This window comes from Myxocyprinus asiaticus, chromosome 20, assembly GCF_019703515.2.
Source record: "Myxocyprinus asiaticus isolate MX2 ecotype Aquarium Trade chromosome 20, UBuf_Myxa_2, whole genome shotgun sequence".
NCBI classification, from domain to species: Eukaryota; Metazoa; Chordata; class Actinopteri; order Cypriniformes; family Catostomidae; genus Myxocyprinus; species Myxocyprinus asiaticus.
This window is the reverse complement of record NC_059363.1, coordinates 30,307,005-30,333,837: the sequence shown is the minus strand read 5'-3', so window position 1 is coordinate 30,333,837 and position 26,833 is coordinate 30,307,005. Positions and strand designations below refer to the sequence as shown.

General features: G+C 39.1%; 2 protein-coding genes across 3 annotated transcripts in view; both read right to left on the bottom strand.

Annotated features, from left to right (window-relative positions):
• Nucleotides 1-1,689, bottom strand: part of LOC127411359 (transmembrane protein 229b) — an 11,998-nt gene extending 10,309 nt beyond the window's left edge. Inside the window, exon 1 of the mRNA XM_051646879.1 lies at nucleotides 1,504-1,689. The gene's annotated coding sequence lies outside the window, so the exon portion shown is untranslated. The remainder of the gene's footprint in view (nucleotides 1-1,503) is intronic.
• A 6,107-nt stretch (nucleotides 1,690-7,796) lies between these two features.
• LOC127411320 (metastasis-associated protein MTA1-like) overlaps nucleotides 7,797-26,833 on the bottom strand; it is a 72,904-nt gene continuing 53,867 nt past the window's right edge. For both annotated transcript variants that reach the window (XM_051646816.1, XM_051646817.1), the window contains 9 exons: nucleotides 23,516-23,590; nucleotides 23,378-23,436; nucleotides 23,124-23,251; nucleotides 16,741-16,892; nucleotides 16,256-16,445; nucleotides 15,253-15,342; nucleotides 13,412-13,564; nucleotides 11,587-11,741; nucleotides 7,797-9,212 (listed from right to left, as the gene is read on the bottom strand). In XM_051646816.1, coding sequence (XP_051502776.1) covers nucleotides 11,632-11,741; nucleotides 13,412-13,564; nucleotides 15,253-15,342; nucleotides 16,256-16,445; nucleotides 16,741-16,892; nucleotides 23,124-23,251; nucleotides 23,378-23,436; nucleotides 23,516-23,590 — 957 coding nt within the window. In that variant the 3' untranslated portion in view covers nucleotides 7,797-9,212; nucleotides 11,587-11,631. The remainder of the gene's footprint in view (nucleotides 9,213-11,586; nucleotides 11,742-13,411; nucleotides 13,565-15,252; nucleotides 15,343-16,255; nucleotides 16,446-16,740; nucleotides 16,893-23,123; nucleotides 23,252-23,377; nucleotides 23,437-23,515; nucleotides 23,591-26,833) is intronic.

Below are 26,833 nucleotides of genomic sequence, written 5' to 3'. Positions count from 1 at the left end.
CACAAGTGTGTCCCGGTCCCTCCAGACTGCTTAACAAATGGAGCACTGCCAAGAGATTAGCAACTTCTGAGCCTTAATAAAGAGGTTTAGTCTGCACATGGCTGCACCAAGGCCACAATGATGTTAAAGAAGACTGACAAGGCAAGACTTCTTTGATTCTGAATCCTTACAAAGTTTCCACCAGCCACACATAATGTGAGACCAACATTTACCATAACTACACGTTTTTAATGCAATCAGTTTGAGATATGAACAAGTTAAACGGTGTGTAATGCAATGGAGCTGATCTGACGCACTAAATCCGCAGTTTTAATCAACTGAGCTTTGAGTGTCTTTGATCTCACACTGCTGATGCCAGTGGGGGCTTCAGCTTAGCAGTTTGAAATATGAGGACAGAGTCAGAGTAGTAAATATCGACCCGTCCGAACTATCCCGGAACGACCTCTTAAAGGGCACGCAATCGTGTTTATTCACGTTTTACCCATTGCAAAAAGTCAAAGTCCCCATACGTGGGAAGAATTTCATCAAGGGCCATTCACATCGAACGCGTTCTTGCGCTAAAAAAAAAAAAAAAAAAAAAAAAAAAAAGAAAAAACTCGACGCAGCGTCACGAACGCAGGTGTCTCGAGACACGTTTTAATAGTTCTTTTAACTTTACACGGCGTGTAAAAACGTGCCGCATCTGTCAAACAGGTCCACCTAGCCGCGCATGCTTACAAAAAACAAAAACAAAAACAAAAAAGATAAACCGCGCGGACGGACGCAAAAGCGTGTTTGGTGTGAACGGCCCCTCAGAATCCTGTCGATTTGGCAAGTGTGGTCTCGTGTAAGACCGATCTGATTTAGCATGGCAAATGTTAATGTAAATATAATTGTTTGGGATGTGTAAATTTGATGGCGTTTCGCATGAGACTGACTATACCGCAGTCGTGACAGTGGCACCGTTTGGATGCGCAGCGCAGGCCTCCATGACAACCGACTACTGCAGCGCTGCGCCGGCTGCGCAGACACCGCTCACACAACTGCAACAACTCAAAAACTGAAGCAGCTCGCGTCCACACCGAATAACACAATCTTATAGTATAACGCGCGAGGTTTAAGTGTGGTTTTGGAGCATTTATTTTCCCCCTTTGAAAAATGACCGCACATAAAAGTTCTGACCAAATCGTTGGCAAGCCGGTCAACAAAGAAACGAAGTCGGCAAGACATCACAAATAGTCAAAGTTAGCCAAGTTGTTACGCAATTAATGGTCTGAGAGCAAATGAAGGAGTTTAGGATGGAAGTACGTGATGGAGATGCCAACACTGACTTCCTCTTTCATCTATTTACAGTAGATCCAGCAGCCGAAACAACCCGAGCCGATGTTTACAAAACAAGCATACAAAAAGTTACACACAGAAATGAATAAGGCCGGTTTGGGGGTGGAATTCTGGGGATAACCGATGCAGGAAACCACGAGTCGAATGAAACATCCTAAAAGCCCTAAAGCCGGCGAGACTTACCGTATTATTCCTCCGCAGCCGTAGCTCGAGACGAACCGGGCTTCTGCAGAGGCATTTTTGTTGCCAAACAAAATACGTTGCACCGGTTGCCTCTCAGTGTTTATTTGCACCCGTCTCTCTCGCTCTCTCCTCTACTGTACGATGAAAAGTGACATATTTTACTCCACTGCAGCAGTAACAGCACATGCTCCGACACAGGCTGTGTCTCAAAGCCCTGTGAGCTGTCTAACTAGTAAGCAGAATTTTTGGCGCTCAGAGGCGCGCGCTCCGTTGGCTCAGATCACACACAAGGCAGGTCAGCCGACAGAAAAAGCGCCAGTGATGCCCTACAATGCAGCATGCTCATATAAAGCCTAAAATGCTGTCTGGGTAGGCAGCTCACTAGGTTTTGAGTCACGGCCATAGAGTCAGCTCAAGCGCCCACTTTAACTGTTTCACTGCTCTGAAGAACATTTTAGTAGGATGGCTCATCAGTCATGGAGCTCCTGCTTGTGTCATAATAAATGTGAGGCCTGAAGATACTGAAATGCTGCATTGATACTATATGTGCTTGTATGGTAAATTTACCGGTCTGATTAACAAATTTAACACTGGTAGCTTTTAATGTAGCCTAACCTTATTTAATAACACTCAAAGGAATTTTCCGAGTTTAATACAAGTTAAGCTCAATCGACAGACCTTATTCACGTTAGCGCCATCTTTGATTTTTAATGGGAATGACAATGAGGCTGTGAGGGATAGACTTACTGTCTCTTCAATGGCACGAACGGTATAAAGCATTATAAAGCTCCTAGATCACATCTGATTTCCCACAACTCATGTTGTCTGGAGTTCTTTATATACTGAATGTTCTTAGATATTTTATCAATGTTTTGTCCGCAGAAAGATCCAAAAACACTTTAAACTGCAGTACAGCCCATTGAAGAGATAGGGTCTGTCCCTCACAGCCTCCTCCTCATTCCCCATTAAAAAGATGGCGCTAGCGTGCATAAGGTCTATTTGTGGCACAATGTTAATTTCCACAAAATAAATTTTTACCTGTCCATCCTTTTATTTTCTTAAAAAAAAAAAAAAAAAATCTGGGTAAATGTGGCCACTTAAATAAATGGGGCCAATCCGTAAAGGTTAAAATACTCACGGTTACAATAATTAAACAATATGTGTGTTCAAGGAATATCCCGGGTTCAATCCAAGTTAAGCTCAGCCGACAGCATTTGTGGCATAATATTGATATTGAACAAAAATAAATTGACTCGCCCCTCCTTTATATATATATATATATATATATATATATAAAAGCAAAAAGCTGGGCTGCAGTGAGGCACTTACAATGAAAGTCAATGGGGGCCAATTTTTAAACGTTAAAATACCAGAGATTATTTAGCAGAGATGGGCCAATTCTATTAAAATGAATGGAAAAAATTGAAACGCCCAACCAAGGGAGCTCTAGCACCCAAAGTTCACCAGATGTAGAAAGGAAGTCCCAACTTACAGGTAAAAGTGCCAGTCACCTTTTTGGTATAGACATCGCCTGTCAATCATCTCGAGAACATGCATGCGCATTAGCTTTACAAGCCGGGAAAATTTAGTTTTTTTCGTGTAATATGAGGTAACACACAAATTATGATACGTGTTGTCAGATTTGACTGCTGATTTGAAATGTTGTTTAAACGTAAGCTTGGCAAACAGTTCTTGAGATTTCGGTGTTCTTCTATTCAAGTACAGTGCATCCAGAAAGTATTCACAGCGCTTCACTTATTCCACATTTTGTTATGTTACAGCCTTATTCCAAAATGGATTAAATTCATTATTTGCAAATTTATTAAAAATAAAGAACGAAAAAAATCACATGTACATAAGTATTCACAGCCTTTGCCATGACACTCAAAATTGAGCTCAGGTGCATCCTGTTTCCACTGATCATCCTTGAGATGTTTCTACAACTTGACTGGAGTCCACCTGTGGTAAATTCAGTTGATTGGACATGATTTGGAAAGGCACACACCTGTCTATATAAGGTCCCACAGTTAACAGTGCATGTCAGAGCACAAACCAAGCCATGAAGTCCAAGGATTTGTCTTTAGACCTCCGAGACAGGATTGTATCGAGGCACAGATCTGGGGAAGGGTACAGAAAAATTTCTGCAGCACTGAAGGTCCCAATGAGCACAGTGGCCTCCATCATCCGTAAATGGAAGAAGTTTGGAACCACCAGGACTCTTCCTAGATCTGGCCGCCTGGCCAAACTGAGCGATTGGGGGAGAAGGGCCTTAGTCAGGGAGGTGACCAAGAACCCGATGGTCACTCTGACAGAGTTCCAGCATTTCTCTGTGGAGAGAGGAGAACCTTCCAGAAGAACAACCATCTCTGTAGCACTCCACCAATCAGGCCTGTTTGGTAGAGTGGCCAGACGGAAGCCACTCCTCAGTAAAAGGCACATGACAGCCCGCCTGGAGTTTGCCAAAAGGCACCTGAAGGACTCTCAGACCATGAGAAACAAAGATTGAACTCTTTGGCCTGAATGGCAAGCATCATGTCTGGAGGAAACCAGGCACCGCTCATCACCTGGCCAATACCATCCCTACAGTGAAGCATGGTGGTGGCAGCATCATGCTGTGGGGATGTTTTTCAGCGGCAGGAACTGGGAGACTAGTCAGGATCGAGGGAAAGATAAATGCAGCAATGTACAGAGACATCCTTGATGAAAACCTGCTCCAGAGCGCTCTGGACCTCAGACTGGGGTGACGGTTCATCTTCCAACAGGGCAACCACCCTAAGCACACAGCCAAGATAACAAAGGAGTGGCTACGGGACAACTCTGTGAATGTCATTGAGTGGCCCAGCCAGAGCCCAGACTTGAACCCGATTGAACATCTCTGGAGAGATCTGAAAATGGCTGTGCACCGACACTCCCCATCCAACCTGATGGAACTTGAGAGGTCCTGCAAAGAAGAATGGGAGAAACTGCCCAAAAATAGGTGTGCCAAGCTTGTAGCATCATACTCAAAAAGACTTGAGGCGGTAATTGGTGCCAAAGGTGCTTCAACAAAGTATTGAGCAAAGGCTGTGAATACTTGTGTACATGTGATTATTTTTTCGTTTTTTTATATTTAATAAATTTGCAAAGATTTCAAACAAACTTTTTTCACATTGTCATTATGGGGTATTGTTTGTAGAATTGAGGAAAATAATGAATTTAATCAATTTTGGAATAAGGCTGTAACATAACAAAATGTGGAAAAAGTGAAGTGCTGTGAATACTTTCCGGATGCACTGTAGATAGGAGCTGCACTGGCATGACTGGAAATAGCTCCCTGGAAGCGCTCCAAAGATGGCCAATAGTGAACTGACTTGCTATAAAGACTTTGAAAATACTCACTGTTTCAAAAATATAGCCATAAGACAAACAATATGCTTGTTAACATAATTTTAACATCACTTACAAACCTTTTCTGTGTAAAGTTATAGCCAGTTTTACAAGTTCGTTGCCATGATGATGCAATGTCAACAAACCCTAAAATTAGTGTAAAAATGACAATTTAAACAACTTTACAGCTCATATAATACACAACATTTAACAGAATTAATGTAAGTGCTTTTATAAAATTATAAACTTCACATTTCTGCCTTCAAACCCTCCAAAAATTGCCCCCCATTCACTTCTATTGTAAGTGCCTCACTGTAACCTCGACATTTGCTTTTAAATAAAAAAAAAAATAAAAAAAGGACGGATGAGTCTGAATACATTTTTATGGTAATCAACATTATACCACAAATGCTGTTGACTTAATTTATATTGAACCCAGAATATTCCTTTAACATGATTTTAGTGCGCTAAAATTGCTCACTAACATTTTCTGTGTAGTTATATAACGTTTTACAACTTTGTTGCCATGACAATGCAGTAAACACTATTCTAATAGCACACGCACAACATCCAGACAACTACTTGATTCTTTGTTTACATCTGGAAGACATTTTTTTAGGTTGTTTGCTCATCTGCAATACGTCTATAAGATGTTCCCTCTTGGTTGTCAATCAGACATTCATCAGATATCTTTCAGACGTTTAGAATGTGTGTAAATCTGCTCTTTTTAAGATGTTTTTCAATTCTTAAATAGAAGGTGAAGCTTTCCAGATGAAATAGCCTGAATCAGAAATTTTGTAAATGGAGATGTTCGCATGCTATCTGGGTAAAACCCTAAAATGACCATAAAAACAAGGATTTAACAGCTCAAATCATACACAAGTTTTAACAAAATGAATGCAAGTGCTTTTATAAAATTATATGCTTCACATTTCTGCCATTAAACTCTCCAAAAACTGGCCCCATTCACTTCCAATGTAAGTGCTTCAACATAACCTCCATTTTTGCTTTTTTTAAAGAACAAGAGGGACTGGTCGATTTTTTGTGCTGATTAAAATCACGCCACAAATGCTGTTAATTGAGCTTAACTTGTATTGAACCCAGAATATTCCTTTCATAGGTTATATGGGGTGATGGGGCATGGCCAGGAGAGACAGAATGTAAGGATTGACACCTGTAGGAAATCACCTCTAACAGCTGTTTTGTGTTTGCAGTGAGAGTGGAGAGTAATAAAAAAGGCAATCCAGACTGCCGGAGGGGGGGGAGAAAGGCACGTTGCAGTGTTTGTGTGCGTGCGTGCGCGTGCGCGCGCGCGCGCACGTGTGTTTATGTGTTGCTGTAAAGCAGAACCATCTGTGTATATACTGAAAAGGAAATAAAAGACTCATGTTGATTGTTAACCTGCCCCCCCGCCCCCCGGAGCAGACGTGAGATGAGAACCTTAGGCACGCCTTTGATCAAGTGAAAGTGATTGATGGTCAACACCTACAGCCAGACATTGCACTTGCAATCCGTATTTTTCAATTCTTAAGAATCGGTTGTATGGAGTGACACAGGACACTCAGACAAAGGAGGATACAACAAATTGTTAGTACGGAAGAGCCGTCGGGAAATGTTATTCCAGACGGCTCATTATATTCCAATGGCGGGTCACTTAAGGCAGGGAAAAACATTAGACCGTCTGATGGCCCGTTTCTATTGGCTGGGAATTCGCAGGGATGTTCGCAGGTGGTGTGCGGCATACCGTGAATGTCAGTTGGTGAATCCCGCAGCCACCCCAAAAGCGCCACTGTGCCTCCTTCCATTGATTGAGGTCCCCTTCGAAAGAATAGGCATTGACCTTGTCGGGACATTATAGCGAACGGCACGTGGGCACTCTTCAGAATTATCTCCCGAGGATCCGCAAGAAATCCTCACTGATCAGCGCACAATGTTTATGTCACGTACACTACGCGAACTGTACGAACTATTGGGGATTAAATTGATTCAGACCAGCGTTTACCATCCCCAAGCGGACGGCTTGGTCAAACGATCAGACATTAAAGAATATGATTCATAAGTTCGTGCACGAATATGCTCGAAATTGGGACAAGTGGCTCAAGCCCCTATTATTTGCAGTATGACAGGTCCCGCAAGCCTCCACGGGGTTCTCCCCATTCGAATTATTGTACGGGCGTTGACCGCGCAGCATGCTCGACGTCCTATGGGAAAATTGGGAGGAGGGACCTTCAAACAGCAAAAATGAAATTCAATATGTTCTTGACCCGAGAGCAAAACATAACACACTTGGGCAATTAACAAAGGAGAATTTGCTCCAGGCTCAAGAACATCAAAGCCGGCTGTATAATAGGGGTACTCGGCTACGAGAATTTGCACCGGGAGATAAAGTCCTTGTATTACTCCCCATATCGAGCTCTAAATTACTCGCCAACTGGCAAGGAACCTTTGAGGTCACACAGCGAGTTGGGGAAATCGATTATGAGGTTAAACGAATGGATAGAGGTGGAGCACGTCAGATTTACCACCTCGATCTCCTAAAATCATGGAGAGAGGCCGGATGGGGGTGTGTGGTGTGGTGACTGGGGCATGGCCGAGCGACATTTGCAGAGAGTGAGGCTGGGAGTGAAAGAACGGTAAGGATTGACACCTGTGGGAAATCAACTCTAACAGCTGTTTTGTGTTTGCAGTGATAGTGGAGAGGGATAAAAAGGGCAATCCAGACTGCTGGAGGGGAGAGAGCGGCATGCAGCAATATTTGTATGTGCGCATGTGTTTACGTGTTGCTGAAAAGCAGAACCATCTGTGTATATACTGAAAAGTATAGGAAATAAAAGACTCACGTTGATTGTTAACCTGGCCCCCACTTCACAAGAGAGCTAAAGAACTTATCACATTATAGTTTAGCTGAAAGTCATAGTGTGCATCAATTGATTTTCAAAAAAGTTTACTATGGGAGTTCAGTTGAAGATTTGGAGGTCTTACATTTAGATTAGGAATGGCAGTTTATAACACAAATGTTTAGGTTAATCAAACACTCCTTAACTTTTGTGCAATGGAATGATTTTCTACTTTAGATATAATAAAGTTTTAGTTCATGAACAGTAGTCTACAGAAACATGCACTGATCAAAGTACAAAACAATCTTCTAAAGGCTTAAGTTGTAGATACCAGCAAATTTAGCATCTTTGGTTAAAACAGTCAAAAACTATACATTAATCCTTAAAAGTTGACCATGATAAATTTTTTACAGCTAACTCAGTCCATTTTGTGTATAAAACAAAAGAAAAAGCGTATTTGTGTGATGAGTGAAAGAAGCTCTCTATTGCCCTAAAGATATCAATATTTGATAAGCCAACTGCAGAGTAAACTGGGATGTATCACATATCCCAGGCCTGAAGCGGCCTGTTTCTGTTTCTGAGTGCTGCGACTACAATACTGGTGCAAATGCAAGGAATAACAAACACCACACTCTTATACAGGCTTATTCTTAAGAAGGTGCATCATTGTATTAATGGGGTAGTACCTTTTCAGAGTTCCCATCATCTCTAGACAACTCTCCATTTATGCAGGAGAGGAGAGCTAGAGATGTTTCCTTACAAAAAGAGAAGTTTTCAAAGAATACGCTGTGCATGGCAAATCCATTACAACAAGGTTTGAGACCCACCAGAGGCCCGAAATGCACCACTGTACAATAACGCCTCCCTCTTGTTTTCATTTACATATTCACAAAAGAGAAATTACATATAGAAGCATAGTTGTAATACTTGTGAAAAAGGTACAAAAAGAACATTCAAACTGTCTTTCTGAATAAGTTAAACCACTGTGGCAGGACGGGCATACAGAACCGGAGAATACAAGCATCCAAACGAAAAAAACAAAAAACAGAAGTCATATAGTCCTTCAAGTTCGCGTGGATACGACATGATACAAAACAATCTAAGAGACAAAATTGACATTTCGTCCCACTTTTACATAATGGTTTGGGAGCAAGCTGTTTCAAGAAACGTTCAAGATTCTTAATTTTTATCAACAAGTCATTAAAAGTAAAATGTTTATACTTGATAAAAAATAACAGTAATAATAATTGTAATAATTATAATAATCATAATTATAATAATAATTACAGTGACAGAAGTAACAGCTGATGGTAAATGATAACAATAATCAGTCCTATTCAATCAGGTCAGTCCTGCTAGGCCACAGGCTCTTGTAATCCATGGAGACTTAGTAGTCTTTTCAATGGCTTCAGCTATAAAAATGGGCCACTTGAGCAGTGCATGCTGACTGCAGATCCTTTCTCAGTTCCATCCAGTACTGAGAGCTGAAAAAATCTCTCAAGTCACCTGTATATTGAGCATAAGAGAGATTTGTTTTTAGCCATCAGAGACTTTAATACAACAAGACATTTAGTAATTAGTTTTTGCTTGAATGTGTTGGGAGTTTATGACAAAAGCCTCTTTCATGAAAGATAAAATTAATTTGTAAATAAATACTTGGTCAATAATATCCACCAATACCATATTTTCCAAAATGCACATATTTTCAAAAGGCCCAAAGAAATGATCAGTCCCACCAGGATTTCACGGCACTTTTTCCTTATTATTGCGGCCCAAAATTACTGAATTTGCTGTGGCTTTTGTCAAATAATGCGATGAAATTTGCACCATTTTTTCGTGTTGTTTTGCAGTGAAAACTCATAGATCATCATTGCATACCTGTGTAATTTGTGTCAATGCAATAACATGTAAATATTTTTGTGCACAATAACTGAATATGCAGTTAGCAAGCAAAAAATAATAGACATAAAAATACCATAAATTTAGGTGAAACCTGCGATATGGCTATTGTAACACCCATAATTATCTTTGTATTAAAATGTTCTACCTCAGACAATGCAAGAAAATCTTTCTAAAGGTTAAAATAGACCTACAATAAATCTGTTAACTAAAAACACAAATGATGATTCAATAATTAGGCCTCTGATAAAGAAATCTGATATATGGCCATATACGCACATATAAAATAACAGTTGATATATTTGAGCATTGATGTACATATTCAAATACGACAAGTATTTGGAAAAAAATTTACATATATGAAAATGTTTGTAATATTTAGAAATATATGTTGCAAATATGTACATATAGGCTATGTGGCCTTTTAATATTAGTGAAAACCTCATATGAACATATATTTTATATATGTGTTTAGCATATATTGCCATTCATACAGTATTAAGCACTTCAAATTCTAATTACATTTTACTGTCCACCTAAGGGAATATTATGCGAATATAGAAATGCCATTAAAGGAGGGTTTTTGTGTCTCATTCGCTGCACTCGGAGTGAATATTAAACGCTAGCTATGATGTACATGTTCTGTCTGCGGTCCCACAAAAGTTTAGAAAAGGATTTTTATGGTGAACGTAAAATGTTCCGATTTCACTAATTTAATATCCGTGTAATGTCAAATGTTCTTGGCCGATGCAGGTTCATATTCATAATGACAAGCAGATGGGAATACTTCAGATTCACAGTTTATGCGGAAAAACTGCGGAAATTATATAAATTTTCAAGCTTTGCATGAGATTGGTTGAATTTGCAAGAATTCTTATGATCGCAAGATCTAAAAATCCTGGAGGGACTGGATGATTAATACAAAATTGAGTATTTAGAGTATTTATATATTCCCTCAATGTAAGTCTAGTGGATTTTTGTGTCCTTTTTATCATCCACCAGGTTCAAATCTTAAGTTTGATGACTTAAAAAAAGTAACAAACGGTTTGAGATGAGTTGCATTCCCAAGATTATTATTTAGGGTTAAGGGTTTGTTTAAATCCCAAAAGCTCTCACTACACGACTGTCAGACTACATGAACAGCTGTACTGCTCACATTACACAACAAAGTTTCTTGTCTTTTGTCATCTTCTTGTCGTAACAGTGCACATATTACACAACAGAACGCAGACAAGGTGCACGAACTACAAGATCTTTGGCCATGAGACGTCCCTAGCTAACAGCGAAAAATGTTTTTTCGCCTCACAAAAATCACGTGAGAAATTAGAGTTATCATGAGATTTCTCCAGAAATACATCAGCTCGCTGTCCAAAAGTTTTATGTGTACTGATTTTCACTGAAAAACAGAAGAGACAAAAAAAGAAAATATGGCAGAAAATTTACTGGGAAGACTGTGTCTTTTTTGGAAAAAGAGTCGGAGGTCAATAAAACAGCACAATGTCATGTAGAGTGCTAAGACCATTTATTTATTTGTTTAAAAAAAATCCTCTTTTTAGTTGATTACAATAAAACATTATTATCAAATTGTGGCTTTCTATTCCTGTATAAAGATGCATGATGTGATTGTCTGGAGCAGTTCGCCACTGTGGCTGCATCGCTCACACTAGAAGATTATGTGGTGATAATATCAAACATGCTTGAAAATAATCGCAACGTCTATGACAGCTCAAGACTGGCTCAGATCACGTAGCTGAACTGCTCATATTTAACAAGCATTGTCCACTGCAGCGAGCACCCATTTAGCTGTGATCTGGGGGTTTTGTCACAGATCTCGAAAATCTGTCTGCGACTGCCAAATCTGACCATAAATTGTGTTGTGAGAGCCTGGCTTTACCTTAAGTATTAAGTAAGTGATAAGTGAGTCATACTTGTCTTAGCAAGCATCACTAAGTTGAATTTGAAATACCCAAGTGTCCTGTACCTGCTCCTCTTGTCTGAGTATAGCAGTCAGTAATCAGAACAGAGGTCAGTCCAGTTCATGAACCTCGTCCTGCAGTCCAGAAGGAGTTCGGCCTGGTTCAGACACCCTCTTGGTCATTATTTCCCACTGAGGAGCCAGGACTTTGGGTTTGGACCCTGAAACACATAAAGAGAGAGAGACAGGAGATAAATCCATCTATGTATGTTAGTAAAAGCTTTTGCAGCCAAGTCGTATAAAAAAAAGTGATACAAAATGTAACTTTTCCAAATGTCACCAACACAAAATACTGTTCCAAATCCTCTTTCAATCCAGCCTTTTAAAGCATCACAGATGAAGTACGTGAAGGTTGTTTTAAAAGCTAGGCACCAACATTACGCTGCCTTCTAACGTACAACCCCAATCCCAAAATGGTTGGAGCAGTATGGAAAAAGCTAATAAAAAAAAAGTAGTGATTTGTACATTCTATTCACCCTGTGCTTTAGTGAAAGCATTACATTAAACATAATTTGATTGTTTTACCTTGTACATTTAATTGATTATTATTATTATTTTATTTATTTTTTAATACACACTAATTTCAAATCAGATGATTGCAACATGCTCCAAAAGAGTTGGGACAGTCGAGTCTTTACAACTGTGCAACATAACCATTTCAACTAATAATGTAGATTTGTAGAAAAGCAATCTCAGAAAATATTATGATGTGCTCCAATGGACAGTGGACGAAGTCAAAAGAAATGTTGACTATAAATAGACCTGTATTTCATCCATTACTAAAAAGCATCAATGAAAATAGTTCAATCTAATTTTAAAAACTGACTATTTTACCTAATATTAATATTCACAGCACACTAGTATCAAACTCTATTGGAAACAATTATAAGCCAAAATGAAAATGTTTGGTGCATGTGGGTGTACGTGGACCAACAATGAAAAAAAAAAAAAAAAAGTGCAAGAACACATGCAAATGACCCCTTTAGAACGTAGCTGCCTATAAAGGGAGTAGACAGCTCTCTAGGTTTTTGGAACAAAGCAACTGTTTCTATGAGACTGACATTCTGTTGTTTCTCGAGTAGTTCATCTCTGAATGGTCGTGTCCCCATCTGGTTTTAAGAGGTACTACATGCTCTCTTCTGCTAACCGCATTCTTTAGTTTACATAATGCATGTGGTTCACAGAACAAAAGACAAGGTTCGAGGCTGGCACCATGGAAATAAACATTCCATTTAATGCAAATGCAAGAAATAACCCAAGTGCTAACTGTAACAATAAGCACATAAAATAAATATGATATGAAAAAAAAATCAGGATGGGGATAAAAAAAAATAAAGATTTGCTGCTTTGGACAGAATGGTGTAAGCCTCATTAGTAGTTTATATAATAAGGAACATTGGTTTCCCTCCAAACCCTTGCATGGAGTAAAGCGGGTAATGTAGCAAAATGTGACCGGGGAGCACAAATAAGTGCCCCACATAAAAGTAGCACGTGGTCGAGAAGCCCTCCTGTTAAATCAGCTGTTATGGTGCCTTTAGTCGGTGTGTTTTTGGGGTCTGATCTCCCACATGACTAATGATCCATGTGAGTAACTTCTGATCTGTTACCATGACAATCCTGAAAGCCATTCAAAGATTAAAGTATAATGTGTGTGTGTGTGTGTGTGTGTGTGTGTAGCTGTATGGGGGTTGGTGGAGGTACAAGTGGGAGAGTTAAAGACAAGTGAACGAGACATTGCAAGAAGACAGGGAAGGAGGAGGAGTTGTGTGGGCAGTACAGAAAGAGCATCTTGCAAACACAACCCATCCAACTCCTGCTTTTGATCACTTACCATCCAGGCCATTGTGCTGCTCGTAGGTGCGTTTGCCCAGGATGGTTGGGGAGCCATTGTTGAGGATGGGCATCGATTTGATGGGTGTCAGGCTCCCAGTGGAAATGGTGGCTCCTCGCGGAGGATCTGATCTGGGTGGGCGGGGGTGGGCCTCTGGAACGTGACAGTTTTGATTAAAATGATATCAAAAGTTTAAGTCACCGTGCAAGTCTGTCCGCAACCCATTTTACTACTGTAATGTGACAAATTTCAGAGAAAACAGGTATTCAACATGTAATGTGAAGGGCGGGAATTGATTTTATCTATTGGGAACTGATTGGATCGTGAAAATTGGACACTCCATATCAGTTTGGACCCAAACCTGAATGGGAGTTTTCAACAATTTCGCTGGTAAACATTATCTAATAGCCCATGAGCCCTAAGTCAGGGGTTTTCAAACTGGGGGGCCACAAAGGGACGCTGAGGGGTCCGCAAAAAATTGCATAGAAAAAAACAAAAAGGTAACATTAGTGTTACATTATTTGATATAATTGCCGTTTCATTCTGAAATCATGAGATTAATCAGGATTACTTTGTTACTGCTGTGGTTTTAAACAGCACAACATAAATATACTGTATTTTGAAAAAAGAAAATCTTATTTGTCAGGAATGAGGGTTGTAATTCACTATTGTCTGTAAGGCTGCTTTGAAATAATATTAACTGTGAAAAGCACTACACAAGTAAATATGAAATTAACTGAAAATGTATATCTTTGGCTTTAAATACCTAAGATAAAAAAGACACGGTCAGCTTAAAGGAATGTTCCGGGTTCAATACAAGTTAAGCTCAATCGACAGCATTTGTGGCATAATGTTCCACAAAAATTAATTTCAACTCATCCGTCCTTTTCTTTAAAAAAGCAAAAATTGAGGTTACAGTGAGGCACTTACAATGGAAGTGAATGTGGCCAATTTTTGGAGGGTTTAAAAAGGCAGAAATGCAAAGCTTATAATTTTATAAAAGCACATATTAATTCTTCAGTTAAAACTCACGTAATATTTGAGCTGTAAAGTTGTTTAAATCATCAATTTAGGGTTTTAGTGATTGTTGACATTACATCGTCATGGCAGCGAAGTTGTAAAACTGGCTATAACTTTACACAGAAAAGGTTAGTAAGTGATACCATACTAAAATCATGTTTACATGCATATTGTTTATGTCTTGTTACTATACTTTTGAAACTTGAGTATTTTAACATTCAATAATTGGCCCTCATTCACTTACATTGTAAGTGCCTCACTGAAACATACATTTTTGTGGTAATCAATATTATGTCACATTTGCTGTCGATTGAGCTTTACTTGTACTGAACCAGTAGTGGTTAACCTCTGGCAATCCTTTGGCAACAATGGAAATTTTGCATGCGAAGATTTTGCGGCAAATTTGCAGTGAACTCCCATTTTTTTTTTTTTTTTACAAGACCTGAATTAAATGAGAGTTCACTGCAAATTTGCCACAAAATCTTCACATGCAAAAAGAGGGAACATTGCTTTAATAAAAAGTTAATATTTTACATATACAATTTTAATAATTTTGCTTTAGTACAATGACAATATAAAAGCCAATTATTTTATTTTGAATATAATTAGTCTATGTAATGTCACGTTAACCATTTCTTTCAAAGGGATCATCATATATGGGGGTCCTTGGCGTTAAAAAGTTTGAAAAGCCCTGGCCTAAGTGAACATTTCGGAAAAGCAAGTTAGTAGGCATAACTTATTCACAATAAGACCTGAAACATGCATTGTGAAAGTAAATATGGTTTAAGTTTTTCTGTTTTCTTCAGAACAATTTTACTCACCCAGATATCGAACCACTGACTCCAAAGGCTTCCTTACAGTCTGCTTTAGAGGTGCAGGCTTTTTAGACACATCTGGCCACAGCACAGCACCTAAAACCATGTGACCAATGAAACACCATTAAAACTACAGTATATATTACAACGTGAGGTGGTGTTAATAAGGCAGGTAAGCTATCAATAAGTGCTCAGCTCACTATCAAGAAAGAAATAATTATTGCCTCTTTGACAGGCACTGGGCAGCACAATCCTTTAATAAATTAATTAAAATAAGTCAAAAGTATGCATCAGTAGGAGCAGCCCTCATCATATCACCATACTTAGACAAGGATTGGTCTGTTAAAATCTAATGGAGCAAGCAATCTGCAATAGCAATCTGTGATTTTTGCAATTGGCAGTGACTTGGCTGCACTGGGACGACAAACCCAAATACTTTTATTGTCATGCTACCTGGAGTTCTTTCATCAATAGTGGATTGACACTCAATTTATGGTCCATTGTTTCAGATGATCGCATGCATGTTCACTGTGCACGTCTAAGTGGTTCCTCAAATTTGTAGTTCAAAATTGGTTATATTCCTGGTGCTTGCCAATCGCTATAATCGCCATTATTTTTGCTCACAAAGACATGGACTGTGTGCGTACAGCCTAATTTTTCTGGACACGCGTGTACGGTGCTGATGACAGAATCTGCGTTATGTGCACTGTAGCAACAGGTTAACCAATCTTACCACAGCAATGACCTGGCAACCACCCAAAAAACCTTGCAACCCGAATGTGACTTTTGCACAGGCAAGCACCTATGACATTTTCTTTAAAAAATTTAAACATCTAGTTGTGGCTAACATTTACCATTTTGGCTCCATTTTTGCCCTGTGGCCTCCACACCAAGGGCACAGAGTTCAACGTATTTGCAGCTATGTTGTGATTTCTCAAAGCACACCAATTTTCTGTAAAGTTTTAGATCAATGACAGTGCTAATCCAGCAGCGGTTAGCAGATACTCACACTCTGCTTTGATAGCGGCAGTGTTGACAGGTATATAGGGGTGTCTTGCCAAGTATCTGGATCGCAACAGGTCCTGGCAGATGCGTCGAGCTGTTCTCGTCAGCTGAGAAGTGTGCAGGAAGAATGCCTGTCTGGTCTTAACAGCAAACTTTGGGCTTCCACTGTGTCTCATCGGCAGACCGTGAGGACTCTGAACACAAAACACAGACAGCGAGATGAGAGGGAGGGCCTGGGTGACAGTGGAATGTAAGTTCCTTTTAAGTGAATGTCTTGAAGTTAAAAAAATAAATGAAAAGTTCTGCTTATTCACTCATTCAGGATCGTTCATTTAACAGTCACAAAGAAGCATAATAAAAGAGAAATGCACAGCAAAGACAAATTAAACAGATTAAATAAAATGGGCTCAGGGAAGGAGAAAGAGAACTTCATGAGCAATTTCTTGAGCCCTGCAGAGTATGTTTGGAGACAATCCACTTTACACCCACCATGTTGTTGCGGTTGGGCCCCGGCCTCTCTCCATCCAGCCTGGTTGGCATCTTCAGGCCTCCGTATTTTTTCCAGTAAGCCCAGCAGGAGGCACACAGTCTGCACTGCATGTTGAGTGGTCCCCATGAGTACCACTGATAGGAGCTGGTGGCTACACGTGCACATAAACACACAAAGTTCTTTCCAACACCACTCTGCCCTAACCCTTCAATGCCAAAAATATGATTACATACCTCATGTCTTTAGCGACCCAGCACATACAGTGTCTATAAAAAGTATTCACCCCCCTTTGATGTTTTATATATATATATACACACACACACACACACACACACACACACACACACACACACACACACACACACACAGGCAGCCAAAAGTTTGGAATAATGTACATATTTTGCTCTTATGGAAAGAAATTGGTACTTTTATTCACCAAAGTGGCATTCAACTGATCACAATGTATAGTCAGGACATTAATAACGTGAACAATTACTATTACAATTTGAAAAAATAAAAATGCAAAACTTCTCAAACTACTTCAAAGAGTTCTCATCAAAAAATCCTCCATGTGCAGCAATGGCAGATCCTTGGCATTCTAGCTGTCAGTTTGTCCAGATACTCAGGTGACATTTCACCCCACACTTCCTGTAGCACTTGCCATAGATGTGGCTGTCTTGTCGGGCACTTCTTATGCACCTTACAGTCTAGCTGATCCCACAAAAGCTCAATGGGGTTAAGATCCATAACACTCTTTTCCAATTATCTCTTGTCCAATGTCTGTGTTTCTTTGCCCACTCTAACCTTTTCTTTTTGTTTTTCTGTTTCAAAAGTGGCTTTTTCTTTGCAATTCTTCCCATAAGGCCTGAACTCCTGAGTCTTCTCTTTACTGTTGTACATGAAACTGGTGTTAAGCGGGTAGAATTCAATGAAGCTGTCAGCTGAGGACATGTGAGGTGTCTATTTCTCAAACTAGAGACTCTGATGTACTTATCCTCTTGTTTAGTTGTACATCTGGCCTTCCACATCTCTTTCTGTCCTTGTTAGAGCCAGTTTTTGAAGACTGTAGTGTACACCTTTGTATGGACTATTCAGTTTTTTAGCAATTTCAAACATTGTACAGCCTTCATTCCTCAAAACAATGACTGACTGATGAGTTTCTAGAGAAAGCTGTTTCTTTTTTCCATTTTTAACATAATATTGACCTTAAGACATGCCAGTCTATTGCATACTGTGGCAACTCAAAAACAAACACAAAAGACAATGTAAAATCTGTACATTTTTCCAAACTTTTGGCCGCCACTGTGTGTGTATATATATATATATATATATATATATATATATATATATATATATATATATATATATACACACACACACACACACACACACACACACACACACACACACACAGTTGAAAAGTCAGACGTTTACATACACTTAGGTTGAAGTCATTAAAACTCATTTTTTTAACCACTCCACAGATTTAATATTAGCAAATTATAGTTTTGGCAAGTCATTTAGGACATCTACTTTGTGCATGACACGAGTAATTTTTCCAACAATTGTTTACAGACAGATTGTTTCACATTTAATTGATTATATCACAATTCCAGTGGGTCAGAAGTTTACATTTACTAAGATAACTGTGCCTTTAAGCAACTTGGAAAATTCCAGAAAATGATGTCAAGCCTTTAGACAATTAGCTTCTGATAGGTGGTGTACCTGTGGATGTATTTTAAGGCCTACCTTAAACTCAGTGCCTCTTTGTTTGACATCATGGAAAAATCAAAAGAAATCAGCCAAGACGTCAGAAAAGAAATAGTGGACCTCCACAAATCTGGTTCATCCTTGGGAGCAATTTCCATATGCCTTTAAGGTACCACGTGTATCTGTACAAACAATAATACGCAAGTATAAACACCATGGGACCATGCAGCCATCATACCGCTCAGGAAAAAGACGCATTCTCTCTCCAAGAGATGAACTTAGTTTTGTGTGAAAAGTGCAAATCAATCCCAGGACAACAGCAAAGGACCTTGTGAAGATGTTGGAGGAAACAAGTAGACAAGTATCTATAGCCACAGTAAAACAAGTCCTATATCGACATAACCTGAAAGGCTGCTCAGCAAGGAAGAAGCCACTGCTCCAAAACCACCATAAAAAATCCAGACTACAGTTTGCAAGAGCACATGGGGATAAAGATCTTTTTGGAGAAATGTCCTCTGGTCTAATGAAACAAAAATGTACCTGTTTGGCCATAATGACCATTGTTATGTTTGGAGGGAAAAGGGAGAAGCTACATCTCAAGATATCAGCCAGGAAGTTAAAGATCAGTCGCAAATGGGTCTTCCAAATGGAAAATGACCACAAGCATACCTCCAAAGTTGTGGCAAAATGGCTCAAGGACAACAAAGTCAAGGTATTGGAGTGGCCATCACAATGCCCTGACATCAATCCGACAGAAAATTTGTGGGCAGAACTGAAAAAGCGTTTGTGAGCAAGGAGGCCAACAAACCTGACTCCGTTACACCAGTTCTGTCTGGAGGAATGGGCCAAAATTCCAGCAACTTATTGTGAGAAGGTTGTGGAAGACTACCCAAAATGTTTGACCCAAGTTAAACTATTTAAAGGCAATGCTACAAAATACTAACAAAGTACATGTAAACTTCTGACCCACTGGGAATGTGATGAAAGAAATAAAAGCTGAAATAAATAATTCTCTCTACTACTATTCTGAGATTTCACATTCTTAAAATAGTGATCCTAACTGACCTAAGACAGGGAATGTTTTCTATGATTAAATTTCATGAATTGTGAAAAACTGAGTTTAAATGTATTTGGCTAAGGTGTATGTAAACTTCTGACTTCAACTATATATATATATATATATATATATATATATATATATATATATATATATATATATATATATATATATATATATATATATTGAATGACACTGATCAACAGAAAAAGACTCTTTAATGTCAAAGTCAAAACACATTTCTACCTATTAGTCTAAATTTATAACAAATATTAAACACAACAAAACTCGCTGCATAAGTATTCACCCCCTTCAAATCAGTATTTAGTAGATGCACCTTTGGGAGCAATTACAGCCTTGAGCCTATGTGGACAGGTCTCTATCACCTTGGCACATCTGGACACTGCAATTTTTCCCATTCTTCTCTGCAAAACTTCTCAAGCTCTGTCAGGTTGCGTGGGGATCATGAGTGCACAGCCTTTTTCAAATCTATCCACAGATTCTCAATTGGGTTTGAGGTCTGGACTCTGACTCGGTCACTCCAGGACATAAACATTGTTGTTTTCAAACCATTCTTGTGTAGCTTTGGCTGTATGCTTGGGATTGTTGTCTTGCTGGAAAATAAATCTCCTCCCAATTCTCAGTTCTCTTGCAAACTGCATCAGGTTTTCCTCCAGGATTTCCCTGTATTTTGCAGCATTCATTTAACCCTCTACCTTTCCAAGCCTTCCAGGGCCTGATGCAGAGCATCACCACAGCACGATGCTACCACCACAATGCTTCGCGGCGGGGATGGTGTATTTTTGATTACATGCGGTGTTTGGTTTGCGCTAAAAAAGCGTCTGGTTTGATAGCCAAAAAGCTCAATTTTGGTCTCATCAGACCATATAATCTTCTTCCAGCTGACTTCAGAGTCTCCCACAAGCTTTCTGGCAAACTCTAGCTGAGATTTCATGTTTTCTTTTTTTCTTTCTTTTTTTTCAATAGTGGATTTCTCTTTGCCACTCTCACATAAAGCTGTAACTGATGAAGAACCTGGGAAGCAGTTGTTGTATGCACAGTCTCTCCCATCTCAGCCACTGAAGCTTATAAGTCCTTCAGAGGAGTCATACAGTTGAAGTTAGAAGTTTACTTACACCTTAGCCCAATACATTTAAACTCAGTGTTTCACAATTCATGACATTTAAGCGTAGAAAACATTCCCTGTCTTAGGTCAGTTAGGATCACTACTTTATTTTAAGAATGTGAAATGTCAGAATAGTAGAGAGAATTATTTATTTCAGATTTTATTTCTTTCATCACAATCCCAGTGGGTCAGAAGTTTTCATTCACTTTGTTAGTATTTGGTAGCATTGCCTTTAAATTGTTTAATTTGGTTCAAACATTTGGGTAGCCTTCCACAAGCTTCTCACAATAAAGTTACTGGAATTTTGGCCCATTCCTCCAGACAGAACTGGTGTAACAGAGTCAGGTTTGTAGGCCTCCTTGCTCGCACACACTTTCTGTTCTGCCCACAAATTTTCAATCAGATTGAGGTCGGGGCTTTGTGATGGTACAGTACCTTGACTTTGTTGTCCTTAAGCCATTTTGCCACAACTTTGGAGGTACCCTTGGGGTCAATGTCCATTTGGAAGACCCATTTGCAACCAAGCTTTAACTTCCTGGCTGATGTCTTGAGATGTTGCTTCAATATATCCACATAATTTTCCTTCCTCATGATGCCATCTATTTTGTAAAGTGCACCAGTCCCTCCTGCAGCAAAGCACCCCCACAACATGATGCTACCACCCCCGTGCTTCACAGTTGGGATGGTGTTCTTCGGCTTGCAAGCTTCACCCTTTTTCCTCCAAACATAATGATGGTCATTATGGCCAACTAGTTCAATTTTTGTTTCATTAGACCAGAGGACATTTATCCAGAAAGTAAGATCTTTGTCCCCATTTGCACTTGCAAACTGTAGTCTGGATTTTTTTTTTTTATGGCAGTTTTGGTGCAGTGGCTTCTTCCTTGCTGAGCAGCCTATCAGGTTATGTCGATATAGGACAAGTTTTACTGTGGATATAGATACTTGTCTACCTGTTTCCTCCAGCATCTTCACAAAGTCCTTTGCTGTTGTTCTGGGATTGATTTGCACTTTTCGCACCAAACTACGTTCATCTCTAGGAGACAAAATGTGTCTCCTTCCTGAGCGGTATGATGGCTACATGGTCCCATGGTGTTTATACTTGCATACTATTATTTGTACAGATGAACGTGGTACCTTCAGGCATTTGGAAATTGCTCGCAAGGATGAACCAGACTTGTAGAGGTCCACAATTTGTTTTCTGAGGTCTTGGCTGATTTCTTTTGATTTCCCATGATGTCAAGCAAAGAGGCACTGAGTTTGAAGGTAGGCCTTAAAATACATCCACAAGTACACCTCCAATTCAGTACACCTCCTATCAGAAGCTAATTGGCTAATTTTCTAAAGGCTTGACATAATTTTCTGGAATTTTCCAAGCTGCTTAAAGGCACAGTTAACTTAGTGTATGTAAACTTCTGACCCACTGGAATTGTGATAGTCAATTAAAAGTGAAACAATCTGTCTGTAAACAATTGTTGGAAAAATTACTCGTGTCATGCACAAAGTAGATGTGCTAAATGACTTGCCAAAACTATAGTTTGCTAAAATTACATCTGTGGAGTGGTTTAAAAATGAGTTTTAATGACTTCAAACTAAGTGTATGTAAACTTCTGACTTCAACTCTTGGTGGCCTCCTCCACTAGTCCCCTTCTTGCATGGTCACTCAGTTTTTGAGGACGGCCTGCTATGAAAGAGTATTTTTCCATTGATCAGTGTCAAAAAAGCCAAATTAAGTTCACTATGATTATATAATTTAAAAACTATAAAATTAAATATAAAAACATCCAAGGGGAGTGAATACTTTTTATAGGCACTGTATATCTATCACAAGTGGATCTGTTCATGTGTTACACTTGCTATAGTTAACTTCCATGTTGTTTCTTCGTCAAATAGCAATGTCAAATGTAAATCAAGTCAATCACTGAAACATCAGCAACACCTTGGGTAAGAAATTGCATATATATATATATGAGATACTGATAATTCACCATTGATAAACAGAAAATCAGCATTATACAGTAGTCATTTGTAAGAATGTAATACATATTTGTCTTGTTATAGTTAAACAATTATATATATCCTGTGATAGTAAACTTATATAGATGTGAAATAATTGTAGAAAATATGATCTATAGCGCCACTATAATATATCTTGGGTCTTTAATGCCCTCTACACTTTTGGTAATGACATAGTAATAAAAAATAAAAAAAATTATATTTTTTTGCAATTTTGCCTTTTATTTTTTTCCCCTATTCAGAAGAGAAAGGTTGCAGAATACTAAAGAGATGTGGGCATAACTCCAAACAATGGATGAGGTACAGGTGGTGGAATGAGGTCCAGAGACACTAAAGACTAAAGATACAGTGTCAATGGGTGAAATGATCATGTAACGGCAAATCAGTGTTCCAACTGCGGGAAGATGTCAAAACGAACAATTTTCACCTAACATTTTTGAGCACTTGTTAAGAAAATTCACAGGCCAAACACTTACTGTAACAACTCTCACATGCTCGGCCCAGTACAACAGGCTGGCCCGGCGCTCCTGGCACCACCCCTGCTCCGTTTACCAGCCCGGGCTTTACACTGTTCACACTCAGCTGATTAGGGCTGGGCTTGTTGCTGTAGAAAATTTAAAAAAAGTGGGACACAAGGGCGGTTGGATTTCAGCTGGTCAAAGTGCAATCACTCAAAGCTTGGGTGAAATGCAAAATCTAGGGTTGAGCTTTGATCCCTTGAGGTACTCACTAGTTGGGGATGTAAACCTGCTTTAACTTGCTCTCCGCCTCTGCTGCTTTTAAACGTTTCTGTATCAAACAGTAAAAATTTCAGCGTGAAAACTATAAAGCGTTTTTAGCAGTGTACACAGAGGGGCATGAAACATACCTGCTGAACGTATCTGTCTGTGGTCTTCCACATGTAATAATACTCAATGATGCTTGTCAGAGACTTCCAAGGAAGCTAGAATAAAACATATATATATATATATATAGAACCAATATTTCTCACAAAATCACTACCAAAATGGCTGAATATGCATAAAAATATTATTATAATATTACATATGTTTGTATACATTTGTACACATGCACAAGGTTATTAAAGTTTTCAAATTTAATTAAATTTTCAAATTATTGTTTGTTAGTTTCCACTCTGTGGCAGTTAGATTGTTTTTTCAGAGTTTTTTAGGTTTAGTATATTTAGTTTTTCATTTTAATTTTAGCATTTTAGCAAAGTTAACGCGTTAACTGATATCATTTTAGTATTGTTAAATAGTGTTATTGCTATTTAGCAAAATTTTCATGTTAAATGAAGGCAGGTTGTAAAGGTTTAAAATATTATAAAATAAGTGTACGGACTTTAAAGGGAATAAAAACTCCACCATGAACACCGCTGATTCTCTGCCGGATGAGCTAAATACTTTTTATGCACATTTCGAGGGAAATAACACCACCCTCGCGGAGAGAGCTCTCGCGGCTGAAGCTACAGAGGTTAGTTCACTCTCCGTCTCTGTAGCGGATGTAACTCGATCCTTCCGACGGGTGAATATCCGCAAAGCTGCGGGCCAAGACGGCATTCCGGGCCGCGTCATCAGAGCGTGCGCGAACCAGCTGTTGGTGTTTTTACGGACATTTTCAACCTTTCCCTCTCTTTGTCTGTAGTCCCCACATGCTTTAAAACATCCACCATTGTGCCTGTTCCAAAACAATCAAAAATAACTTGTTTAAATGACTGGCGTCCTGTTGCTCTGACCCCCATCATCAGCAAATGTTTTGAGAGACTAATCAGAGATTACATCTGCTCTGTGCTGCCTCTCTCTCTTGACCCGCTGCAGTTTGCTTACCACAACAACCGCTCCACTGATGATGCCATTGCATCTACACTACACACTGCTCTCTCCCACCTGGAAAAAAAGAACACTTATGTGAGAATGCTGTTTGTACACTACAGCTCAGCATTCAACACCATAGTGCCCTCCAAGCTAGATGAGAAACTCCGGGCTCTGGGCTTAAACAGCTCGCTGTGCAGCTGGATCCTGGACTTCCTGTCAAGCAGACACCAGGTGGTTAGCATAGGCAGCAACATCTCCTCATCACTAACCCTCAACACTGGAGCCCCACAGGGCTGTGTTCTCAGCCCACTACTGTATTCCTTGTACACACATGACTGTGTGGCAACACATAGCTCCAATGCCATCATTAAGTTTGCTGATGACACGACGGTGGTAGGTCTGATCACTGACAATGATGAAACAGCCTACAGAGAGGAGGTGCACACTCTGACACACTGGTGTCAGGAGCACAACCTCTCCCTCAACGTCAGTAAGACAAAGGAGCTTGTGGTGGACTTCAGAAGAAAAGACAGAGAACACAGTCCCATCACCATCAATGGAGCACTGGTGGAGAGAGTCAGCAGCTTCAAGTTCCTGGGTGTCCACATCACTGAGGAACTCACATGGTCCGTCCACACTGAAGTCGTTGTGAAGAAGGCTCTTCAGCGCCTCTTCTTCCTGAGACAGCTGAGGAAGTTTGGAATGAACCGCCACATCCTCACACGGTTCTACACCTGCACTGTGGAGAGCATCCTGACTGGCTGTATCTCCGCCTGGTACAGCAATAGCACCGCCCACAACCGCAAAGCACTGCAAAGGGTGGTGCGAACTGCCAGACACATCATCGGAGGTGAGCTTCCCTCCCTCCAGGAAATATATACAAGGCGGTGTGTGAAAAACATCGGAGGATCATCAGAGACTCCAGCCACCCGAGCCATGGGCTGTTCTCACTGCTACCATCAGGTAGGCGGTATCGCAGCATCAGGACCCGCACCAGCAGACTTCATGATAGCTTCTTCCCCCAAGCAATCAGACTTCTGAACTCTTGATCTCCCAAGATCAAAATACATCAGCACTGCACTTTATTACTCTTACTCTTATATCTCACACCGGACTGTCATAAATTATATTATTATTATTATTATATTATGTTCTCTCTTAACAACTGACTATCAACCGACAGCCTGAATGTCAATACAGTACAATACTGTACATTCTATATATATATATATATACTTTTTTTTATATATATTTTAATTTTTATTGAATAATGTGTATCTATATAGTAAAAAAAAAAAAAAAAAAAAAAAAAAACAGCATATTGTATACTGTACAGTGTATGTTATTATTTGTATATTGTTGAGTGTAATTATGTGTATAACAGATGTTTAAATTGTGTTGTGTTAATCTGATGTTATTGTAAATTGGTATATGTCTCATCACTGTCATGACTGCTATGTTGATCGGAACTGCACCCAAGAATTTCACACACCATTGCACTTGTGTATATGGCTGTGTGACAATAAAGTGATTTGATTTGATTTTGATTTGATCAAAAACAAAATTAATCAGAAATTCATTTGAGGTCATTTTTATTTTATTTTAGATAAATGTAAAAAAATCATGAAAATATACACTACCGGTCAAACGTTTTGAAACACTTGACTGAAATGTTTCTCAAGATCTTAAAAAGCATCCCAGGATGATACCTCAAGCAGTTGGTTGAGATAATGTCAAGAGTACATGTCCGCAAATTCTAGACAAAGGGTGACTACTTTGAAGATGCTAAAATATAACACAGTTTTGATTTATTTTGGATTTTTATAGTCACAACATAATTCCCATAGTCCCATTTGTTATTAAATAGTTTTGATGACTTTACTATTATTCTAAAATGTGAAGAAAAACAATTATAATAAAGAATAAGTGTTTCAAAACTTTTGACCAGCAGTGTATATTAGTTAAAAAATTTTCCCCAAAAAGTTTTTTTCATTAACAATAATAATACTTTTTACAACTCAAAATTCTGATTAGACGAGCAGTGTTCGAAGATGTACATTAAATATTAATGCTGTTATATTGTTGGCACCAGCAAACTGCCTATCGTTAGAATCATGAACTATGTAACGTAAGTGTTAGAATTGTGTAGTGATGAAGAAACTCTCTATATAAAAAGTAACTCTTTAATCCCCTTACATGTGGTAAAATCACTGCAATGCACATTCTCAAATTACATTTTGCTTGATCTTAACCCCATTTCTGAGGAATCACATCTTTTGTCATTTTTTGGAGCAAATATGGCCATGATGGCAAACAGACATCCAGCTACATTTCCAATCCTTTGTGTCCCTGAATAAACTGATTCACTTCTT